Source organism: Anoplopoma fimbria, chromosome 3 (genome assembly GCF_027596085.1).
Source record: "Anoplopoma fimbria isolate UVic2021 breed Golden Eagle Sablefish chromosome 3, Afim_UVic_2022, whole genome shotgun sequence".
Classification (NCBI taxonomy): Eukaryota; Metazoa; Chordata; class Actinopteri; order Perciformes; family Anoplopomatidae; genus Anoplopoma; species Anoplopoma fimbria.
The window spans coordinates 21775830-21799485 of record NC_072451.1 but is presented as its reverse complement, the minus strand read 5'-3'; the positions used below and the strand labels follow the sequence as shown (position 1 = coordinate 21799485).

Here is a 23656-nt window from a genome sequence, read left to right as displayed (position 1 = left end):
AAATACATTTCCATAAAAAAAGCACCTTCAGATTAAGAGTGCTATTCCTGCGTTGAGAGAGATTTTGAACTGTGAACTGACCAGTCACCTTTAATCACAAGACTGATAGAACGGCTTTGACATTTCAAAGGCTGTCCACACAGAAATATAAATTCTGCTTCGACAACAATAAAGATCTGTTTCACACGGTGGGAAAAAAAATCTGATCTGATGTGGCAGTGTAAATCAGATATTACCATGGAACCTAGAACTTACTGTAATATAACTGCAAAGCAACTATAAACTAGACTTCTTCTTTTTTTTTTTTGACATTTTCCAGCCTTTTCCACCGTGTTTAAGATTGTTTTAATATTATATAATCTATTCACATTATCTTTTACAGTGCATTTGCAATGACGACCAGTTAGACAAAAAGAACTGCAATGAATAAGGCTGGATCACTGTATGAATCCACAATTATGCTAACAAGAACAAATGTTTTACTCCATAAGTCTCCCAAGTGCACAAAACAAATGATTTGTATTTACTTGCATAAACTCTGCAGCAGTCAGTCTACTGAATATGATGTTATGAAGTCAAATATCATCTGTGTGTGTGTTCTGTTATTCTGTTAAATCTCAACCATTAATTCTAATAGTTGCCAAAGATAACGTTTCAAATGCACTAAACATGGGATGGATCCATAGTCTTCACAGTCTTAAGCCAATGATTCTTTTGGTTCCGTTCACAAAAAGGTCCACTAATTATCCGCCAAGTATTTCCCTGTGAAGCAAAACGAAACACGTCAGAGAAGCGTTCAGAGACGTTCAGCCCAGAGTGTCTGTGTGCATTTATTTGACTTCACCAAAGAGGTTACGCACATTTCTGTTACTCAAACTCACCTGCAGCAAATCTCTTCTTGATCAGCGATAGCCGGTAGCCGGTCCCAACTAGCTGGATGTCGCACCCCGACAGTGTGCACCCCTCACTGCTGAACTGGACTGCCAGCTGTGAGGGTTTACAGGGACCTTCTGTGATCTGGAACCGGCCCAGAAGAGCCCCTACTCCTGTAGGACACAGATACAATATCGATGGGTTTGTAACTGGGATTTCAGTTCAGGCCAGTCGTATAAGAGAAAATATAATGAGACAGATTCAACATAAGAAGAAAAAGATTATGTAAAAACATGAATGAATGCAAAAATGAACACTTGCCTCCATTTTCAGATCTATGAGAGAGACTTGGGATTTTCCACTGTATCGTCTGCTGCTCTGCATTCCTTTATGAGAAAGTAAATCCACATGACAGAGGACATGTTGCTGTCTGATATGCATTAAGCGAAAGGAAACAAACTCTGCCTAATTCCATGTCCACGCTAATACAGAAAAACCTGAAGCGTATTCAATTTTCTGTCAATGTGGCATTTTTTGATTGAAAAACATACATTTCAAACTTGCAACATAGCATCTAAACAATCAATAATCTGGCCAAAGGGTGGGTAAGGGTGCTAGGTTGGCCTTTGCCCGTCTACATTAGACCTATGTGCCGATTCTGAATGCAAGCCCTTACCAGGTGGCGGGGGGGATCATGGCCTGGAGTTTGGCCATGCCTCCATCCACAGGAACCAGGAACTGGATGTTGTGTAGTGGCACGGGGGCGGCCATGGCCTCTGTGTTGTATTTGTAGTCTATTCTAAGGTCTGTGCTTGTGGCATCACCTCGCCAGCTCACCGCCAGGTTCAGAGGAGTGGACTGGATCCCCTCTGTTGACACCTGAGACACACAGAAACATAGGACGGTGAGGTATATGGAGGGATGGATACTAAAGTCAGATCAACTAGATACGTAGATAAATGGATATAAATGGATACCTGATATTTGATCATGTCCACGTTGTAGTATGTCGCCTGAGGCTTCTGTTCAGCCACTCTTTTCAGATGGCTCATCAAGTTTGGCATATTTACCCAGAACTCCTTTGTGTCTACACCGTCTGTTATGGAGTCACTGAGGGACGATAAGAACGTATTTGATTCACACAATCTCAACTCCATCAACCACTTGAGCATCATAATTACATATTTATATCATGTATGTATTATATATCCTGTATTGTTATTCTTACCAGCACAACAGCTGTGGATTGGGGAGGACCTGCTCCAGTCGGCTGTAGTTGCTGATGCAAAAGGTGAGGATGGGTTGAGTTGGGTGGCTGGCAAAATGCCTGGTTATGCCCGCGGGGAAGGACAGCACCATCTCCCCTGAGATCTTCACAACACATCTGGGCCAGTGAGAGGAAGGAGGCACATCTCAGAGATCATGTTAAACAAAAACACACACACTCCCAGAATCGCCTTGGTGAAGCGCAAAGTCTGTTTGCATCTGCCAGAAATGTATTCACTTTATTAGTCTTGAAAAGGAGACACTACATCTTGCAACTCATAACAAAATAAAAAAAATCTTCCTCTGTGTTCAATCATTTCTGAATTTCTGCACTCCGGTCATAAGATCAGTAATGGTCCCATTCCCCAAAACAATAAAAATGTGGGCCTACTTGCTGGGGTCTGCGCCTTTGAAGTAGGCATTGATGGTTTCTGTGAAGGCAGCTGCGACTGGCAGAGTGTCCTGGGGTCCCATGGTGAGTGGACTGGGTCCTCTGGAGCATCCTGTTGAAAGCAAACACTATAAATACAACTAATATACATATACAGTGGGGGAAATAATTATTTGATCCCTTGCCGATTTTGTAAGTTTGTCCACTGACAAAGAAATGAACGATCTATAATTGTTATGGTAGGTTTATTTTAACAGTGAGAGACAGAATATAAAAAAAATAATCCAGAAAATCACATTATATAAAAGTTATAAATTGATTTGCATTTGATTGAGTGAAATAAGTATTTGAGCCCCTACCAACCAGCAAGAATTCTGGCTCCCACATACCGGTTAGATTAGTCCTTTCACTTTAAGAAAGTACTCTGAATCTCAACTCGTTACCTGTATAAAAAGACTGTATAAAAGACACCTGTCCACAGAATCAATCAAGAGCTATTTGGCATCAACTCAACTCGCCGTGTTTGGAGGAAGAGAAATGCTGATTATAACCCCAAGAACACCATCCCCACCGTCAAGCATGGAGGTGGAAACATTATGCTTTGGGGGTGTTTCTCTGCTAAGGGGACAGGACGACTTCACCGCATCGAGGGGAGGATGGACGGGGCCATGTACCGTGAAATCCTGGGCAACAACCTCCTTACCTCAGCCAGGACACTGAAAATGGGTCGTGGATGGACGGCCAAGGCAACAAAGGAGTGGCTCAAGAAGAAGCACATTAAGGTCATGGAGTGGCCTAGCCAGTCTCCGGACCTTAATCCCATAGAAAATCTGTGGAGGGAGCTGAAGCTTAGCGTTGCCAAGCGACAGCCTCGAAACCTTCAGGATTTGGAGAAGATCTGCTAAGAGGAGTGGACCAAAATCCCTCCTGAGATGTGCGCAAACCTGGTGACCAACTACAAGAAGCGTCTGACCTCTGTGCTTGCCAACAACGGTTTCTCCACCAAGTACTGAGTCATGTTTTGTTAGGGGATCAAATACTTATTTCACTTGATCAAATGCAAATCAATATATAACTTTTATATAATGTGATTTTCTGGATTTTTTTTTTGATATTCTGTCTCTCAATGTTAAAATAAACCTACCATAACAATTATAGATCGTTCATTTCTTTGTCAGTGGGCAAACTTACAAAATCGGCAAGGGATCAAATAATTATTTCCCCCACTGTATATACTATGTCTAATGGCTTGGCTCCTTCCCTATATGCTCAAATATTTAGCTATGGGTTATTTGCAAATGATAAGCGAGTATAAACCAAAAAAAGCATGAAGTAAATTTCCACAATCCATCTAGAAACCAGATTGTGGGTGAGTGAGCGGGACATGGGATGGGATGGGCAGCATTATTGTGGCTCAGCGAACATGAACGTGGAGAGGACAGCAGGTAAAAGGAGGCCAGGTGCTTTCAGCCCATGCACTGGTGGGACTACAGTAGCAATCTGACTCGACTCACCTTCAAAAGCTAAATAAAACCTGCCGTGGTCAAACCATACCAGAGGCTGTGAGACCTCTGAGTGAGCAGAGACATGAGAAGGAGAAAATCATGGAGAGGGGATAAAAGTGTGAGGCAAGGACACGATGATGAGCGACAGACAACGTGGACACAGACTGAGATGTGAGGCTAAAGAAAAACAGGAAGAGCAAGATGATGATGCTGGTAATGTACCTGCGGCGGACAAGTTGAGGTCCCTTCCTAAGGTTGGAGTGGACGCTGCACTGTGTAAAGTAACGGAGGAGATGGAGGACGAGCTCTCGGCCCGGGCCAGGGGGGCGAAAGGTGGGGGGCTGCCTGAAACCGGCGGACTGAAGGGCCGAGTCTGGACACAAAACACAACAAAAATGTAACCTATTTTATTCAAATAACAAATAAACAGGCATAAAATGAGAGGAAGACAACCAAAAACAAAGGACTTTTGACATTTACCGGGTCTGAGATTGGTTTCCCTGGGGGCAGCTTTGGTCGCGAGGACGGTCGAGGAGGAGGAGGAGGAGGAACCGGACTGCCTCGAGACTGAGGCGTGGCGGGACGAGCTGGGGACGACGGGCCTGCGGCACATACCAGTGTCTGGGGTTAGCACTGCCTTAAGATCACAGTGAGAGAGATTATCATTCAACATCAGCTCAAACATTCCCACTCATTTCACTTTCACAGAGCGAGTACCGTTCGCCTTCACCGGAACGTTCTTTAGACCGTAACTTGTGATCAAAAGAAGATTTTGAAGAGCTGTTTGTGATATATTACTATATTCTACTTCTATGAAAAATGAAAAAACAATCAACTCGTACTTCTAACTCTTTTCAGGAGCAAAAATAAATGTGAGCAGCTGTCTCTCTGGTTCTGGGATGCCACAAAATCACTGCGGAGCCTCTTGGAGGTGCTGTTGGTCTGATTCATCCAAAAGTCTATGGCGAAATATGCCCACTTGTTAACCCCATTGACCACAGGCACACACTTGACCCTGTGACATAGGTGGTCACTGAATGCTGCTGTTGAGGGTCCTTTGATATGAGACGTCCGTTATTTATAATCACGAATTGTGGGTTAGTGTAGCATTTATTTATTTTTTTACTGCATCCGAAGATTTGAGGGGGAACCAGTTTCCACGGTTTGTGCCTGTTTCCATAGTTATCGTTGGCCGATACCATGAATCTGTCAGATTGTAGCTAAAATAGTAATTCCTAGAAATTGTATTTGACATAAATGTTCAACTTTTGTTCGCATCATAATCTGTGTTTTTGAGGACATTATAAATAAAGCTTTGATCTGTGTTTACAAAATAGCTTGAACTACATTATGTTTTCTTTTAGGGCAGCATTGTTGTGAGAACTCTTTCTAGAAGAAGCGAACTAGAAAAAATATGTTCATTAGCCGATGTTGCTAAATAACAAAGCAATAATAAGAGATTCCCTTAAAACGGAAGATAATATGATAATGTGATTTTGTAATGTGATTAAGTACTTTAAATAGTTACATCAACCAGCAACTCTTATCTCAAAAGAGTTTTTAAAACTATACTGATGATGTAATGATGATGTCTAATTATTAAATTATCATATTCTTTCCATCCTAACGACTCACAATAACAGTAGTTGGCATTTTTATAACATTATCAGGTAATCAGGTAAAGTGTAACATAAATTATAAAATCTTTACTTTTGGTGATTGTATGAATATAATGTCATACTATTGAGTATCAATTGAAAGTAGCAGGCAAAATGATATAGAATTTAACTAATTTTATCGTGTGCTTGTAAAGCTGCTCTGGAGAAAGCATCCTACATAATAAATGAGTCAGCTAGTCACAAGAATACTTCTTCACTGTGTGTCTACCCCCAAAAAATCATAAAGATATGAATAATGTTTATATTTACTGAAAAACAAACAGCAAACATAAAAAGTGACTGATGTTCATTAGATGTTGATGACCAAACGTAAACAGATCACTGAGGGGAAAGAGGACCTGCATTCTGTGTGATTTTTGGTACTGATGGCGGCATCATTCTCACTTTTTCAAACAAACCAGGCTAAAGGACATTCCATAGTTTAAATAGACTGCTCCAATCTTAGTGTGCAGGCAGCTTAGTTATCCCTGAAAACATTTAGAGAGAGACCGGTGTACTCACTGCTGCCTGAGTAGGGCCCCGGGGAAGACATAATAGACCTGTACATGGTTGGAGGGAGAGGAGGTGGCGTGCCCCTGAAACTCGGCGTCAGCTCTCTAGGTGAACCCACAAAGTCCGGGATATCATCTCTCAGGTACGCTCCCTCTGGAGTCCTCTTTCCCCCCATGCCCCCCAGCACCAGAGGAGATATGACTCCTGCTCGAGGAGACCTCCGCTCTGCTGGCAGAGGGGGCACGGGGCTGATGGGGACAGGAGACGAAGAGTACGCTGCATATTGCAGCACCTCCTCATCGATCCCCTCGTCGCTGAAGCATAGAGGAGGCGAATTAGAGGGGGAGAAGTTGGGAGGCAGGGGAGGGGCTGGTTCATCCGGAGGAGGAGGTCCGAGCACGATGGAGGGAGGTGATTCTGGTGGCGTGAAAGGAGGAGGAGACCCGGGTGAAAGCGAGGGAGGCGAAGGTGGGGGCTCATCTGGCGGTGGTCCTGGAGAGAGGCAGGGGGTGGAGGGGGTCGACGAGGGCGTGTCTGGAGCAGGAGAGTCCGGTGGCGGAGGAGGTGCGGGTTCATCAGGCGGCGGGGGTCTGTCAGTGGTGAAAGTCACCCATCTGGGAGACATCGTTTCCTCGTCGGCACGGGTGCCATCCGTGGGGCCAAACACGTCGTCCAGGTCAGGGGTCGGGGAGCCTCGGTAGGAAGCGGGAGACAGGATGTTCAGGTAGATGGGGGCCGACCGGCGAGCTGCCCTTCCATTGGGTAGATTAACTGCAAAGATTATGAGGTAGCATTCAGATCAAAGCTCTCAAGGGATTCAACTGATCATCAATGCAGTTGTTAAATCTGAATTTACCAGCAGATTCTGGAGAAGAGCCATAATGACTTCTTGATGGAATGTTTTTTGGAGGAAGCGGAGGAGGAGCTGCAACAAGCGTGACAGTTCAGTCCAGTCCAACACCACAGAGGACAACATTTCAAATATGTACTGATGTTACTGAGGTTCATTCATGCCAGCTCACCTCCTGTTGGGAAGCTTCTGCTCAGTGGTGATTCTGAGCGAGGTCCTGATTCTCCCCATGCCTCAGCAGGGACCACTGTGATAATGACAAAGAAACAATAAAACGTCACCTTTGTATTATGCTTCTGCTACTGGTATATGAAGTGCTGAGTATCAATTCAGGTGATGTAATATCGATACTGGACAGACCATCATATCTGGCATATTTGGTCGCTGACTGCAGCCCAAAAAAAGCGGGAACGTTCTGCGACAGTCTGTCACTGAAAGAGAGAACATACAATCAAAAACAATTCCTACTCCTCCTCTGACATTAAACAAGGCTCATCTGTAGTGGCACCAATAACATATAGACTGAAGTTCAGTCAGTGGTCAGTAATGCTCAAACAGGGACAGACCTTGGCGTCTCAGGGGCCGGACTTGGTGTTGGGGTCGAGCGTCTGGGTCTGGCAATCTCTTCACCTGAGAAACACAACTAAACTCAACTGTTGCTCTTTAAAGCACTTGTATTTATTTATACAATCACAAAAAAGCTCATTTATAGCCTATCTAGTGGTGAGGCTCTCGGGATGGCATTGTTGGCCTGTTAGTTGGTCCACCTCCTTGGTCCAGACTGAAAAATCTCAACAACTACTTGATGGTTTGTCACATAACTTGATACAGACGTTCATGTTCCCCCAGTCACTTTGGTAATCCCTGAACATTTCATCCAGCGCTATCATTAGTAAAAGTTTCAGCTTGTCCAACACTTTGGTTTATGTCCAACATGTGAAACACTGCCATTTCCATCAGCCTCAACTGTAGCTAATGTTTAGCGCTATTCAGCAAGTTTCAGCATGCTGACACGCTAAACTAAAACCGTGAACATGATACACATTTTTCCTGCTAAGCATCAGCATATTTGCATTGTCACTGTAAGCATGTTAGCAATTTTTGTAAGCAAAATTCGTTAGCAAAAGGTTTACTTACAGGACAAATTCCTTTTCATCTGCCCCTGTCAAAGATAGAATCCAAACAAAAGATAAAATGAGGATAAAGACAAACAATATATTGTGAAAATGAACACTACAAACAAACTTCCATCTTAAATCACTGTTTTCCATTTATCTTTAAGATGTTTTTTTCTTAAAACAAGTACAAAAGCAGAAAGATTAAGTGGAACTTAAGTGGAATTTTTTTTAAATAAGGCAGATCACTTCAGTTACATTTGGTTACCAAAAGTATCAACTTTTTTAATTTTTAAGGAACGTTTTAAATACTTAGTAGTACTTAATACTAAATCGCTATAAACTTAAATATATTATTCTTATTTGATGTATATTCTTTTATTTTCTGCACTGCATTTTTTTAAACAGATCAGACAGCAGAGATTAGAGAGCTGCGTTTCAGGCTGTCAGCTTTGAAACAGCCAGCAGATGGAGTAAGACACTCACCGGGCTGCGTCTCTGAGACCAGCAAAAAGGAAGAGAGAACAGACCTGGGTCAGAGAGTGAGTGAACAATCAGTCAAATGGACACCAACTAAAACTGCACACTTCGCACCTCTTTACTTGCACCGCAAAGCCTTAATAATGCAACATTAGCCATAATACATTATGGGGTTATGAGGACAATAACAGCAACACACACGGCATTTAATGTAGCAGGTCGCTCGGCATGTTAGCTCCACTGAGACCAAATCGATGTGTTTGGAGCTTTGCGTGTGTTTGTTATGTTTACTGTGCATTATGTAACACTTTGCCAGACAGGTTCAAGTAAAGCTGTAGCTAAACATAAAAAACGAGGTGGTTTTTAAGGCCTAAATATGACAGAAAGGACTCTGAGGGTGAAACACAAACTGCATGCAGAAAAAAGGTTGATGCTATAAAGACAATTTATCGATGAACTATCAAACGGGAGGAAAACTTTCTCAAGCACCTCGAAGTTCATGCCATGCGATCCCTACTGGTGGTGATACAAATGTGAAAATGAATGAGAGGCTTACCGGACTTCTTTTCTACAAGATGACAGCAGAGAAGGGAGGAGAAAAGAGAAACCCAGGGAAGGTGTAAGACAGAATTCAACAGCTGTTACAATATATAAAATGCAGCGTGTGTTCCCTTCAGCAGAAAGAGAGTGTTGTTCAGCAGCACTCACCAGAGACGGAGAGAGTGCTAGGCCTCCCACTGAGGCTTTTAGCTCATCCATAGATGGAGGGACACACTTGGCGCTGTCCGCCACCAGCGGCTTGATCTTAATTTTGAACTTCTGCTTGCTGTCCTCGTCCTCCTCGGAGTCGCTGGAGGAGAAAAAGTGCTTCCCTCTGGAGGCTGGTGAACATGCGTCAAGGACAAAGTAGAATAATGTGAAATATGGAGGCGAATTACATTTTTAAGATAACATATTATTTTCTTTCCTCCTCTCGAAAAGATGAGTGAGATGTCAGCTGTCTGACATCTCTCTGTCTGCTGCGTCCCAGGTAACTATATTACACCTGCTTTAACTGACACTCGGATAAATCATTGTGCATGTCGGTGGTCTCCATAGTAGCTACTCTCTATGAATCCATTTCAAACTTATAGCTGCTGACACCTGCAGGAAAAAAACTTAAACAAACGCGAAACTTAAAATAATGAGAACTGTGGCTCAGTGACAACTGGAAAGCCAATCTTAATGTCATCTGTCAGTCCGGCTGCCCTCCTGCTCCTTTTTCTTTTTTTTTACAGCTGTAGGGACATACTCATGTGATGTGGCAAGGGAGGGAGAGACTATTGATTTGGCCTAGTTAATGCGGAGAAGCACTCATCCAATGAGTCACTCAGCCAAACAGGTCAATCGTTTTTTGCAGGAGAAGAGTCCCAAGACTACTTCCTCCCATCACTGAAAGGATATCATCGCCCTCTTCACCGGGCCGGAGGCTGAAGCCCTCCTCATCCACGTCAGGAGAGGCCTGGAGGAGGGAGAGAGAGGAGAAAGGTGTTAACCATTTCTAGTCTGTCACACACTGTAACAGAGGCATCGCTAAACTCTTCCCTGTGAACAGCTCTGCATATCAGTGCGGATCAGATTTCACAGATGTCTCTGCCTGAGACGGTCAGCTTCCTGGCTGAAGCTCCTGCTGACTCACAGAATATGTAGCTATCACTATTCAAACTGTTTACTCAGTAATTTTACACCTATTGTTGCGTGACACTGATGGCCACAGCGCAGTTCAAGTGTTTCATCATGGCAAAGCTGCAAAGTCGCTGCTTGGTCAGAAACATTGAAAAGGAGTAGCAAGTAGAACAAGGAGTAAACTTACATATCTGTCCCAATCTATCTCCCCATAGAAACCATTTGGTGCTCCATTGGCCTTTTTCTAGCAAAAAAATGGAAAACAGACAGAACAGTAATTGGAGTGCTTCATAAAGCCTACAATAAGTAAAGTCAGTCTTAAAGTGTTAACACAAATAATTTTTTTGTGTAAATAAATGACAAACAAATAGTCGAATTTTCTTAAAAAAAGAGCCTGGTTTATTACAACTTGGTTTTTAAAGTTCCTATTCCTATAATTCCTATCGGTAAAAATAAAATGTTGTCCCGGTCAATTGTGGCAAAATTGCTAAAAATAAGTAAGACAGAGCAAAAGCTTTGAGCAGTCAGATGAAGAGACAACTTTGTTTGAAAGCCAATGATTTGAGAACTTATTTGGAAGAAAAAACAAAGGCAAACTGTACTGAACCCAAACTGGTTGTAAACATCCATGACATTTATAGACTCTAGTATATAGTCTTCCCAGTTTAGCCTATCATAGTTGACTATGGTTATGGCTATCTTAGTTGTTTGTGATGGAATCTTACTCACATTTCTGATGGCTTCACTTAAAATGTAATAAAGTAGTTCATAACAATGACAAAAGTATCACTTTATCACTTCTGTACTTGGATGATTTCCTTTGTTAAATAGGACTTTATATTTACAAACTCTGAGGGGAAGAGTGAGAACAGAGAGGAAACGTCACACTTTTTTCACTGAAAACGTAAAAATGTACATACATTTCCTTTCTTTCCGCTTCCAGTTCCTTCTTTGTCTGGTGAACTCCTGTTTGAGCAAGAAGGAAGAAAAAATATATATATATCATAAGACTATGTTAAATTCAATATTTTGGGTTTGGTACTGAAACAATCTTACCTCGACTAATATAAACAAAACAAAAAGAAATTACGTATTTGACCAAATATTATACATATTTACATATTTGTGCCAATACTCAATACAGGAGATATAATATGGACAGTAACATTAGACTATTCAGGTTTGATACCCATCTCTCTATTCATCCACGTTCTCAAACTGATGAATTTTCAAGCTGTTTCAGAGTTGGGCGGTAGTAAAACTCGGCATGATAATTATGCGCCTGAGCAAACTCACGTTGCATCTGTATCCTTGTCTCTCTTTCGTAAGCCCAGGGCTTTCCTGGTTCGGTTTTTCAGTCCTAGTGCAGAGAGAGTCCTAGTGCAGGAGAGAGAGAGAGAGAGAGAGAGAGAGAGAGAGAGAGAGAGAGAGAGAGAGAACAACATCATGAAGAATGAATTCAATGCTTTAGTGCCTAATATAAAGTTAACAGTCTAGTCATTAAAATGCACTTAAAAGCAAATTACACAAAAGAGTAACAGGCTGATGTACAGTAACTTGAGGAGGAATCTGTCCTGGTGGATACACAGGAAACATACAGTTACCCCAATAAGTTGTTATAAATGAATGTATCGATTCGGGACACAAACATCCTGCCATCTGGAGAAAGTCTCCATATAAAATGAAGCAGTACAGAAGCAAATCCCCTTAAGTGTCCCCTCTCTGACTGTATAAAATAGAAGGAAAACACGAGCAAAGGCTGATCAATGAGTCCATTTCATTAGTGAGATTCAGGGGAGAGTGGGGAGGGATCTACTACGGCAGCAACCGTCGGCCAAACGGGGTGCCAAGACCCCTGCAGCACTGACGGCTGGCACCACACAAACTCGAACCAGGACGACTGGAAGGAAACACAATATGGACATAACTCAATGCAAAGCCTGAAAGTTTCTGCAGAAGTAAATATTGCTAGGTGTTATTCTGGAGTAATGCTTCATTTTTGTTTTTCGTCACAGACTCACATTATGTATGTAAAAAACTTCTGAAACTATAAGTGGACTGATAAAAAAAGGAACAAATATTTAATTTGACTGATTGTTTCAGCCTTTTTTAAAGGAAAAAATCCCAGTGCTGTTTACGGCCTCTCACATTTCAGGATTTACTTGTTTTGTTATGTTTCCGTTAGATGGCAAAATCTTGAATTTTTGGACTCATTGTGTTACAAAATATGTTCCAGGAGTAACAAAACCTTATCCAAAACTCTGTTGACATTTGTAACAATGCTAATAACTAAAAGAAAAATAGATGTTCTCATCAGTACGTCCTGTGGCTTCATATATTTGGATAAGAACATTTTTAGTGACACTTACTTACCAACATTTCCCATGAGCCCTAGACCGAGGCTAAACATCACAGCATGACAAAAGAGGAGAGTCGAGGGGCGTGGTGCGCTCAGACATGTCTTTGATAACAGCAGGACAGAGAGGAATTAACACTGCAACAGGTTTTAGGCAGCAGAGATTATAGATAAAGAGTTGGCTAATTAAGCCTTGGTGAATTTAATGGATATGGATGAAATGAGGAGCCGCGCTGTTGTGCTTTTAAGTTTTCCTGAAAGCTGTAGTTTTTCATGTTCATACAAAGTCATTGTTGTTTAACTTTGTTAAAATCACAAATGTTTAAAGCTACAGTAGCAGCTGCTTTTTTTATGCGTTTAGTGTGTTAGTATGTTAATGGTTGCTAATTAACATTTACACAAAGCACAGCCGAGGTGAGAGACATTTTTAATGGATTAAAACTTTGACCAGCTTGTGGCGCTAAAGGAAAAGTCAAAGAACCAACACATTCAGAAATATATATATCTGTTGATCATGACTGTCTGTACAAAATGTCATGGCAATTTTTTAAATAATTGTTGAGATATTTTAATGTGGACCGACAGACCAGCTGACCACAGACAGACAGATATTTCTATCCAGAGAGTCATGCCGCTGGTGTAGAGACTTAATGAAGCTTAATGAGTTTATTAACATTGAAAATCCTGCTTCCCTCAGGTTAAAGATGTAAAATGTTGAATTTAACATGTACCTGTATGATACCTCTGATAAAAGAAAGACAGTTCAACATATTTGTAAAACACAATACAATGCAAAAAAAAGAAAAAAAAAGAAAGACCAACAGCTGAACCCCCTGAAGAAAAAGGAATTTAATCTTTTTTATGTTTTGGCTGTGTATCTTGGTTTTTTTTTTTCAAAAAGAGACAAGTGACAGGTTTGCATAACAGTGTTTAAGACGACAAGAGAGCAGAGTTGATTCTCACATCCATACAAGAGGAACAGGGACACGTGATGGACAGTTGGCTGGGTGAACATTCTGTGCTACTCAGAGGAAGCTCAGTTTGTGTTTTTCTCTGTTCATGATATGTTTTGGTAATTTGTGAGCTGGTTTTGAAAAAAAAGGAACATAATGTACTGTGTGTCCTTAACAGACATTTAGCATTGTTGACATCTCGTTTTATATCTCAATAAATTAACTGAATTAAATATTATTTCAATATAGAGTCATGTACCGATAGTTGTATTTTGGAAGTCTGGAGCTCAGCACCCTTCACGTGGGACGGAGCTCTCCTGGGTACTGAAGGACATGTCGGGGCCTGTGATGTATTAGTAGCTAGCTGGGCTGCTCAGTAGCACAGATTATTCCTGCATCATGGCTCTTTATCTGTGGAGACAGCGAGCCTTCTGTCCACTTCTAACCTGCCTGTGTCTTCTGTGATAAGGAGTGAAAATAGAGAATCAATCCTGACGATGGTAGCTTAATTGATAAGAATGTAGGCTAGGCAGATATAAGCATTACGCTTCTGCCTTTTAAAACATTATGTATACAAGATTGTATAAAGGCTATATTTATGGTATTGTGAGTGATGGCTGAATAAAACACTACTACTACTACTACTACTACTACTACTACTACTACTACTACTACTACTACACTCATTAAACAGTGTATTGAATGATATTAACAGTCAATATAGTTAAGTTTCTTCATTGTACTTTTCAGAAACAAGATGTTTGGATACATTTCAGCTAAACCCTTTGCTAGGACCATGGTGGTGATTTGAGTTATCTGGCTAACTACAAAGAGCAGATACTTCACATAACTGCTGACCATTTATCAGTAAATCATAACATCATAATAATGACATCCAACTTTCTTATTTTGAGAAAAAGTCTTCAGAAGCAGAAAGCTCCAGAAGAAATTTGGTAACTAATGTGACCTTTCAGCTGCATTTGATGGCCTTCATCAGGAAATGGAGTTTACAACTGAGCAAACATGTGCAGATGAAGCCTACCAGGTGCAACTGAAAGCTCTAGAAGAAATATTTTTTTTGTTTATCTTTATACTATTACTTCTAAGGTCATAAATTCATTCATTCATTCATTTTCCGTAACCTGCTTATCCAGTTAAGGGTCGCAGGGATGCTGGAGCCGATCTCAGCTGTCAATGGGCGAAGGCAGGGTTCACCCTGGACAGGTCGCCAGTCTGTCGCAGGGCAAGGTCATAAATGAACCCTTAAATTCATCTTTGTTACTGTTTGTCCTCCAGGTTTGGTTTTCTTACAAGCTCATTAAGGACACTCTTTTCAGCAGCTGACTCTCACATCTCTGATGATGGCGTTTCAAAGAAATATCTGAACAAAACAGCAAGAAGACAGTCCCTGCTGTCACTGCTTCAGTTTTTTTAATTCCTTAAACAGACAAACTGTCAGTCATCCATGGATGTCTGTTGTGTATAGGTGTGAACATTTGTTGTACACCTACATCTGCCAAACCAACACTGCCTGCTTAACAACACCAGGCCTCAGTGGCCAGTGAAAGAGACAAGGTTTGAATCAAAGAAGAGAGACTAAATGAATACAACCAAAGTTAGGACCAACCATTTCAGAACAATTTCCAGGACAGATTTGATCAGCGCTGATACACCTTGTAAGCACTCCGGTCCCTACACTCAAACTCCATGTTTAAAAGTACCTGTTAATAACATATTTGAAATTTTTCTATTGTTAACTTGACCTTCATTCTATCTTTAATTTGATAGTTTGATAATTTGAAGAACATTGTGTTAGCTCCCCATGAGCATCTAACAACTGAACCTTGTCTTTGGCAGTGAGCGAACAAACAAATGGAACATTACCACCACCTACTGATGCTTATAATATAATTCATAATTCATTTCTGTAAATCCACCCTTTTCTACGTTGTGTAGCTTCTCCGCCTACCTTTTAATTGGCTACACAGTGTGGTTGGATGATGCATTGAGCACCCTTTTCTCTTTTTAAGTGTTCCCTGCAATGGATTCTCCATCTCAAGAAAGTTTCAAGTTTTGGCAAGTTGATGAAAGACTTAGATTTTCATTTCACAGTGTCTAAGTGGTCTAACATTATAAGACATGTTCTGGAGATATTGCATTGAATTGTGTTATAGAGATGATAAACCCAAATGCTTCATTAACAGAAAGGTTGCAATTGCAGCACATGTTCTGCAGCCATGTTTGAGTCAAAATGAAAATGTGCCGAATGCATCTAACTGCACCTGACAGTTCATAATGTGAGTGTGTAGCTAACGAGGGCTATGATGAGCCTGTGACATCTGCGTTGTTGTGTAGCCCATGAACTGACAATATCATGGTAGGCTGACTGCAGGCCTTTTGCTAATAATAGCCAACTTCCATTACCACGTTGGCATTAATGGATGGTAAAGGCACAGCAACTGTCATGGAGGGTTAGCTCTATGATTCAGCTCCTCCATCATAGTTTACAATGTACTTTACCTCATTCCACTACTGTTAACTTTGGTACAGCATCCTTTACTTCATTGTATGCAACACAGGCACCAAATAATGCATGGTTTAATCCTCACTTGGCCTTTTGGTATGATATAATATCATGCACGGATAGCTACAGCTGCAGAGGTATGAATGAGCGCAGATTCCTCCACTCCTGAAACACATATATATATATATGACACAGACTGTGTGTAACTAAGGACAGAACTATAATGTGCACACATGAACACAGAGACATGGAGACACATGTAAACACACAATCAACCAGACATTAGCCAGTGCAGGAATACACTGCTCTTCCTTTAGAAATCACACCTCACACACCTTTGCTCTCATCTTATATACATTTTCTCACAAACAATGTCACACACACACACACACACACACACACACACACACACACACACACACACACACACACACTCACAACGACACTGTCACATTGGTCATTGCATGTAGCTCATTTTAGCTCAAAAGGTCCCCACGTTACGACGGATCACATCACCGGATTCACTAGCTTCAATGGCCCAGCAGGACACAAGAGGGCAGGAGGAGGACACAGAGGGGGAAACATGGGAAATGAAGCAGGGGAAGGAGCGCACAGATCATTTACCTTGCATCATGACTGCTGATGTTCATCCTATGATGCCCTCCGGTGCGCAGGCGGACAGAAATGGAGAAATCCAGCCGGTCAAAGGATGCCTGGGCAGGGCATAGCTAATTCTGCACAGCTCCCCAGCGAAGCACGATGTTGATTCCCTCCACCCCCAAGGGCCCGACTCCCAGACACCCGCACAGTGAGGTGGGGTGGGGGTAGATCTCAGAGCCAGCCAGCAGCGGAGGGACACAGTGAGATGAGACACCCAGAGAATATGCAGCAAATCTTGGGATGGAGGGATGGGGGGGGGGGGGGTTGCTCTCTGTGTGCACGTTAGGCCCCGGCCGCCTGAGCAGCACCGACACACGCCATCTCTGAGAGGGGGGACGCTGAGGAAAGGCAAAGGAGAAAAAAGCAGAGCCGTACAGAGCGAGAGAGGGAGAGAGAGGTAGAGAGAGGCAGAGAATGACTGGGAGAGAGAAAGGGAGGAGGGAGGGAGAGGGAGGCTTGCTGATGTCACATCTGCACTAAACCAATCCCTGCAATCATGGTCACATGGCTGCTGTCCCCTGACAGCACCTCTCCGCTTGCCTCGAGCAGACACTCTACAGCCATCTGCATACATATTATACAAGGTTTCACGTAATATAATGCACTATTTCTGTTTAAATCAGAGAGTGTCTTAATGTTCACCTTGATGTGCTTCAAATAAAAAAGAACAGGAATTCACTATATTTGGTTTAGTGGGCATTTTTGTACAATAATTAAAATGTGAAATATTATTTCTAATTCTATTTTTTGGTGCTCTTGAGCTTTACGGGACAGCAAGGTGCAAAGATAATTGCACAAATCCAAAAAAGTGGGACAAGAGCATCACTCACCCAGAGACATACAGACAAACACAGGATAAAAATAAGAGGTCAGGCACTGTTATAAAAAGCCTTAAGTCTCCTTAAGTTCTTTGTTGAAATCATGAATAGACTGAAAAAGATTTAACTGAAGAGGAAAGTTTTTGGTCAGTTACTGAACCACATGATTTTGTCCTTGAGTGAGCGACAGATAAAAGCTCTGATAAAAGCACCTAAGGTTTCTTAGGGAAAGGAGTTCAGCAATATATATATATATGTGTGTGTGCTGAGACACTATACATGGCTTTAAAAAAGATATTCTACTCTAAACAAGGAAATAAAAGGGGTGATAGTGTTTCTTTTTCTACTCTTGTTAAGAGGTATTGCTGTACTTTTCTTGACTTTTGTGGAGGTTTAAAAGAGAAGTCTGAGTGATACCAATATTTTAAGTAATTGACTTACTGAAAGCGTAGATATGAGTAACAAAATAAACTGAAACTTTATCAGTTAAATTTTAAGGCCAAATTAATGAAATTAATTTGGATACGGTTCAACATAAGGGGGGCAATAAGTCCAAGTTTTAAAGCAGGTAAACAACTGGAGTTGTTGACCACTAATATGCTATTGAATCATGAGTGAGTCCCCATTTAGTTTGTTTCTGTGCACAAACATGGACGTACATGCATGTACATGAGCATGAAAGTCAAGGAAAAGTTCATCCAATATGTGATGTTCTCAATCAGCTTCTAGTGATGAGTTCCTACATGAACATGCTATTCTTTTCCAAAATTAGAGCAGTTTTGGATAATTAAGACAAGAGATGTCTGTATATGTCTTACTGGTTTGAAGTGGGCGGGGCTAAGCAGGAAAAAGGTGATGTTATGTATCTATGGACCAATCGTGATTAAGAAGAAGTTTAATCAAAATGTGATGACAGTTGTGGTGTTGTTGCAAATTGAATCGAACCTCATCCACAATGTTTTGATAAAGCAGGTTATCTGAAATCTTTTCACAATAAATAAAAACTAGGGGTGTTTTTTAAACTTTGACGGATGCTTATTTGGGCATTAACATATTTGATGTTGGAGAAAAATACTTGAGATTTGAAAACAAGCTTTCAGGGGCTTTAAAAAGGGATTACATTAAATGTCAACAACATACTAATGGAAGAGACATATTTGTGAATGGAATGGCCAAATGGGGCAAATAAATGAAGAAGAGGATTGGACCGACACTCGAGCCTCAGGGTTGCCTGCAGGATATGGAAGCTGAGGATGAGCAAGAATTCCCAGTGGACCTGCAAAGAAAAAAAATGTGATCTGTGCTGTCAGAGGCTAGACTTTAAAACAAGAGGATGCCATAACAAGATCAGTTGTTCAAATATGGGAGGATGGATTTTACTCTGCAGGAAAACACTTTATTTTAAGAAGCAGTTGAACAAAACCTCTTTTTATAGCACTCTGGAAACTAAATAAAAATATGTCGACTGCACACAACTGCAAGTTGGAGGATTGTTTCTATTGTTAAAAATGTGTCACAGTGGAGGAGGACAGTGTGTCTACCACCGCAGAGTACACACTGTCAGCTGTAATCATGACACATGCTCACTGGATGAAGGAACCTAACATTTTAGGCTGGAGGAAAGAGAGAGATGGGAAAAGGAAGAACTAATCATAATAGTACTATGCTCTTGTGTTACATTTTGGTAGAAAAACTGGTGCTTTAGTCAAAGCGACGGTATGCATATTCAGCTGTTTTAATGGCTGTGTAAGCAGAGTGACTCTCATTGATAAAGAAAGGACAGATGAGCATAGTGTTGTGTTGTGTGTGTGTGTGTGTGTGTGTGTGTGTGTGTGTGTGTGTGTGTGTGTGTGTGTGTGTGTGTGTGTGTGTGTGTGTGTGTGTGTGTGTGTGTGTGTGTGTGTGTGTGTGTGCGTTTTGCGTTGTAAAATTTCTGTTGTGGAGGTCATGTAGTTCTTAAAGACGAACATGCAAATAAAACAACACTGATCTATTCCAACCTACACACGGTGTGTTTTCACTCTGTCTGCTGTCTCTATTCTGACATTTTAAGAGACTATTGTATGTCAATGACGTGGATGAAATGTAAGAGAGTGTAATCAGATGCAGACACACAAACCCTGTAGGCTACTCAATACTATTTGTTTAATGCACAGCAAGGTTAAGTTTCAGTACTCCTGAGACAATCACGTCAAATATGTTCCAAATCCAGAAACCCAGACTATTTGTGAAACCGTACACAGAACTCAACACCTTCACCTAGTGTCATCACTTCTTTGGTTTACTATTCCACAACTGTGGTGTATTTGTAGCTGTTGTCAGGCATCCTGAAGTAACTGTTAATGAGCTTACCCGAGACACCACGGGCTGCTCCGGTGTGCTCTCCTTAACCAGCTCCTTACATAAGATGCCTTCAAGGGGTCAGAGGTCACGATAACTGGGATTAGCAAAAGGAGAGATGGACAGAGCAAAACACAAAGACGAAGAGCTGTGAGCCGAAGGGATACTGGCTGTACTATTTGGTACTTGGCACTTTAAGAGAAGCAGAATATTGTTCTCTTTCGCATTAAAAACAAAGCTGTATTAACTCATAAAGATTAAATTCATAACAATAATAAAAACATGATAGGATGGCCTTCACAGAGGCCAAGTCATGACCAAGACTAGAATGTATCTAGACCAAGACAAAACCAAGGCTTTGAGGGGTTGAGACCAAGTAAAGACCAAGACCAGACCAGACCAGTGCAATCCGCTTATCATGATACAGTGATGATAAAATGACCAACATGCAAACCACTTCTCAAATTGATCTGAAGATCCACATTCCCACTGAAAACAAATCATTAGTCCTCTACTTTCATCTCTTTCATTGCCAAATAAAATGTATATGTGTGTATGTATAAGTGTATGGGAGAAATGTCTTGATACAATAATCAAAAGGCATAGCAGAGATGAATTATATGTGTGGGAATTTCATTTGATTTCTATGAACAATCACAGTAATTATGACAACAAATAAATCAGACAATGCACAGGCAGTTTAATGATATGCCCACAGTGGTGGTCTTGAAATAAAATCCAGAGTCCTCATTGTCCGAGACCGAGACCACACAGAGTAAATATACAGTTGATTTAGACCTTCAAAAATAGGCCTTAAGACTGATCTCCAATCCTACAACAGGGCAGAGGCCCCCTTGAAGTATACAGTGATGGGATTACTATGTACTGTAAATCTGTTCACTCTGTGTGGCTCAATACTGCCACCTATTGGATAAAGTTACTGAAAGCTACATTTTTCTAGCAGTGAGTTGTCATCAACATTATCATTAACATATTAGGCAGAAAGTCAAATGTAAAGCTAGTGCTTCAGCCAGAAACAAACTTTGCCCTGTGCAGGGATTATATTGATAAAATGGATAATAGGTTAGGCAGGTGATATATTAAATTAATTCATTAATTTCACTTAATTTAGATTAAAATGTCATAAAAATTCTGTCAATATCAGGACAAATCCTCTTAATGTCTGGGTGCCTTTTTTTCCTTGCTGTTGTTTTTTACTTTTTGCTGGCACACTATATAATATTATAATGGAGATTTGGACACACAATCTCTGGGCTTTAATGCAACTCTAACGGACATCCTTATCATTATATGTCATTAGGGTTGCTTGTCACAACTGGTTATAACTGGTTTTCAACAGGTTGCAAAGATTTTTGCAACCTTTAAGACAAGTTAACCACACATAACATCAGCCTCTTTGGTATCTGAGCAGCAGAGACAGTTTGTGTCCTCCATGTGTGATTATTGTCGCCCATCCTGAGTGAGTCAAAGCAACATGACTCCTCAGGGGCCGACAGAGTGACGGCTTCACTGAGGGTCATGTTGGTGAGCTGATGTAACCTTACCGCCGCTCTGTCTCTTGTCTTACCAGAGGACAGGAGACAGATGATTGTTAATTACTGAACAACTCTAAATCCACATGTAACTAAGGCAAGAGGCAACTTTTGTTGATTCATGACTCTTCATTTTTATAAAGTTACATGTAAATACATTAAAAAGTGGTACAGAGAAACCACCTCAAATGAACTACTGAGATACAAGATAAATGGGAAAATGGACACGTACACAGAAATCTGGGGCCCATTTCTAAAACAGATTAGGGAAACGTTAACTAAGATAAAGCCGATGCAATCATGACTAAAAACCAAACCAACAGTGCAACGTATTTGTGTAAGGTAAACTTCACTTTTTTTATCACTGATTTCCCCTCGCTACATTATTATACATTAGACATAACTAAATCTTTACAGTGAACTACTAAACTATCAATTTTTTCATACTTTAACTTAACATAAGAAATATCATGAGAGTTTTAGGTGCTCTGGCAAAAGAGATATTTTAGTGTGACTGCTCTGCTACCTCTGGACGTGCGAGCTGAAAGCCAGATATAAAGCCATAAAGCATCCTTTGTCACTGCAAAGACAGCCAAAGCCTTCCTGAACTCTCTGTGTGCCTCCCGGCAGGAGGATCAGCTGAAGACATCAGCTGCTCTCTGAATACAGTGTCAACAAGGCCACGTTGAAAAGGGAAACGCAGGCAGAAATTCTCCTTACACTTTATGTGTGATTGAGTAGTAAGAGCCCCTGTTTCACTTATATCAGTTCTTTGACCTTCACCAATAACTTACAGAGGGGAAACTGAATCTGTCTATTCCATTTTTTTAAGTGCTTATGAGGATGCCTTTTGCAAGCAAGACATAAACAGTGACAACAGACCAGCCATTCTCATAAACAAACTCTTAGGCTGCCTCTTAAGAAATCATTGAGGAGCTCTGAAAATATGCTCAATGTGTCAGGATGCGTGTTGGCCAGCTAAAGATGATCCAACATGGGGAGACAAGGAGCTACCTAGATATGCCACACAATTATCCACATACAGAAGTTATGATATGCAATAGCAGTACAAAACACAAGCGGAATGGATGCTACCTGTGGTGTAAGAGACATGAAATACCCAAATGATCGACGCCTGCTTTCTTCCATATTTCCTTTTCATACAGGAAAAAGTGAATATAATGAGATGACTCTTTGGTTGGTTGTTGGACAGGCTGGTTGTCTGTGTTAAAAATGCCAGTAGGTGTGGACTGGTTGTCATTTATTGGGAACATCTGGACCTGGTGGATGAACACGATAGCACTACTGACTTACTCATAATGTTTTGATGTATATAGTTGTTTGTATTAGTTTTAAATAAATGAGTGGCTCCTTTGCTGTAATTGTTTGTGTAACCTCACGTTATTTGTCATAGTTTTGAGGCGGCTGTGACAATAAACACATTGGGCTTCCCCTTATTACTGTCTAATTGCTTAAACTAGGCAAGCGACAATCACGTTAAATGGACTGATGCCAAATTGTAAAGTCATTTGAGGTCCAGCAATGATGTAACAATCTCTATACAAACGCACAGGAACACAAGAAATAAGGAACAAGAACACTGATAAACTTAATAATCCGTATTAAAGAAATATGTTTTGCCAAATAGAAGTCTCTCTGTGCAGAAGGATATTCCCCTCCAGCCCTATTTTTTATATGGGGCGGATAACAAAGAGACATTAAGTGTTCATGGAGGCCGTGCTGTGGTGTTATGACTGACTCTTAAAGTCACAGACTCGTGGATGTCAGCTGACAAAACAAAGAACTACTGAAACACCACAGTACTTCCACAACTTTCATAAAACTGATCCAAAATATATATCAGGCCACAGAAAGATGTTTTAACACTCCCATCACGCTGGGAACATTTTGGCCGAGAATGTCACAGGTATTCATGGCTAATAGAGTAAGAGTTAGATCCTTTTTGTTTTCTGCCAGTAGATGGCACAATAGCACTATGAACACACTCAAAGAAAACAATCAGCTCATAGTGGATACATAGTGAACACAAAGCACTTGCAATTGTTGTGCATTTTCTTTCTACCAATGAAAATTACACTGAAAACCCTGTGATAACGAAAACTGCAATCAATACGG

General features: G+C 41.0%; 1 protein-coding gene across 1 annotated transcript; it reads right to left on the bottom strand.

Moving 5' to 3' along the window:
- Positions 1-643: 643 nt before the first annotated feature.
- Positions 644-16783, bottom strand: sgip1b (SH3GL interacting endocytic adaptor 1b). Its single transcript, XM_054596250.1, has 23 exons — positions 16774-16783; positions 11613-11676; positions 11237-11282; positions 10504-10560; positions 10095-10152; positions 9360-9535; positions 9208-9219; positions 8658-8669; positions 8194-8218; positions 7623-7686; positions 7417-7487; positions 7229-7303; positions 7063-7131; positions 6216-6977; positions 4516-4637; positions 4258-4408; positions 2531-2642; positions 2102-2257; positions 1851-1983; positions 1550-1752; positions 1195-1259; positions 882-1046; positions 644-762 (listed from the first exon to the last, which is right to left on the bottom strand). The coding sequence occupies exons 1-23, from the start codon at positions 16781-16783 to the stop codon at positions 740-742; spliced, it is 2631 nt and encodes an 876-aa protein (XP_054452225.1). The 3' UTR covers positions 644-739.
- Between the last annotated feature and the right edge of the window lie 6873 nt (positions 16784-23656).

What these genes read in the sequence shown, in the direction of transcription:
- sgip1b (XM_054596250.1), bottom strand. An exon ending in AGATAGATTGGGACAGATAT is followed by an intron (nt 10,153 to 10,503) that starts GTAAGTTTACTC and finishes TCCCTCCTCCAG; the next exon opens with GCCTCTCCTGACGTGGATGA. An exon ending in CCGGCCCCTGAGACGCCAAG is followed by an intron (nt 7,488 to 7,622) that starts GTCTGTCCCTGT and finishes TCTCTCTTTCAG; the next exon opens with TGACAGACTGTCGCAGAACG.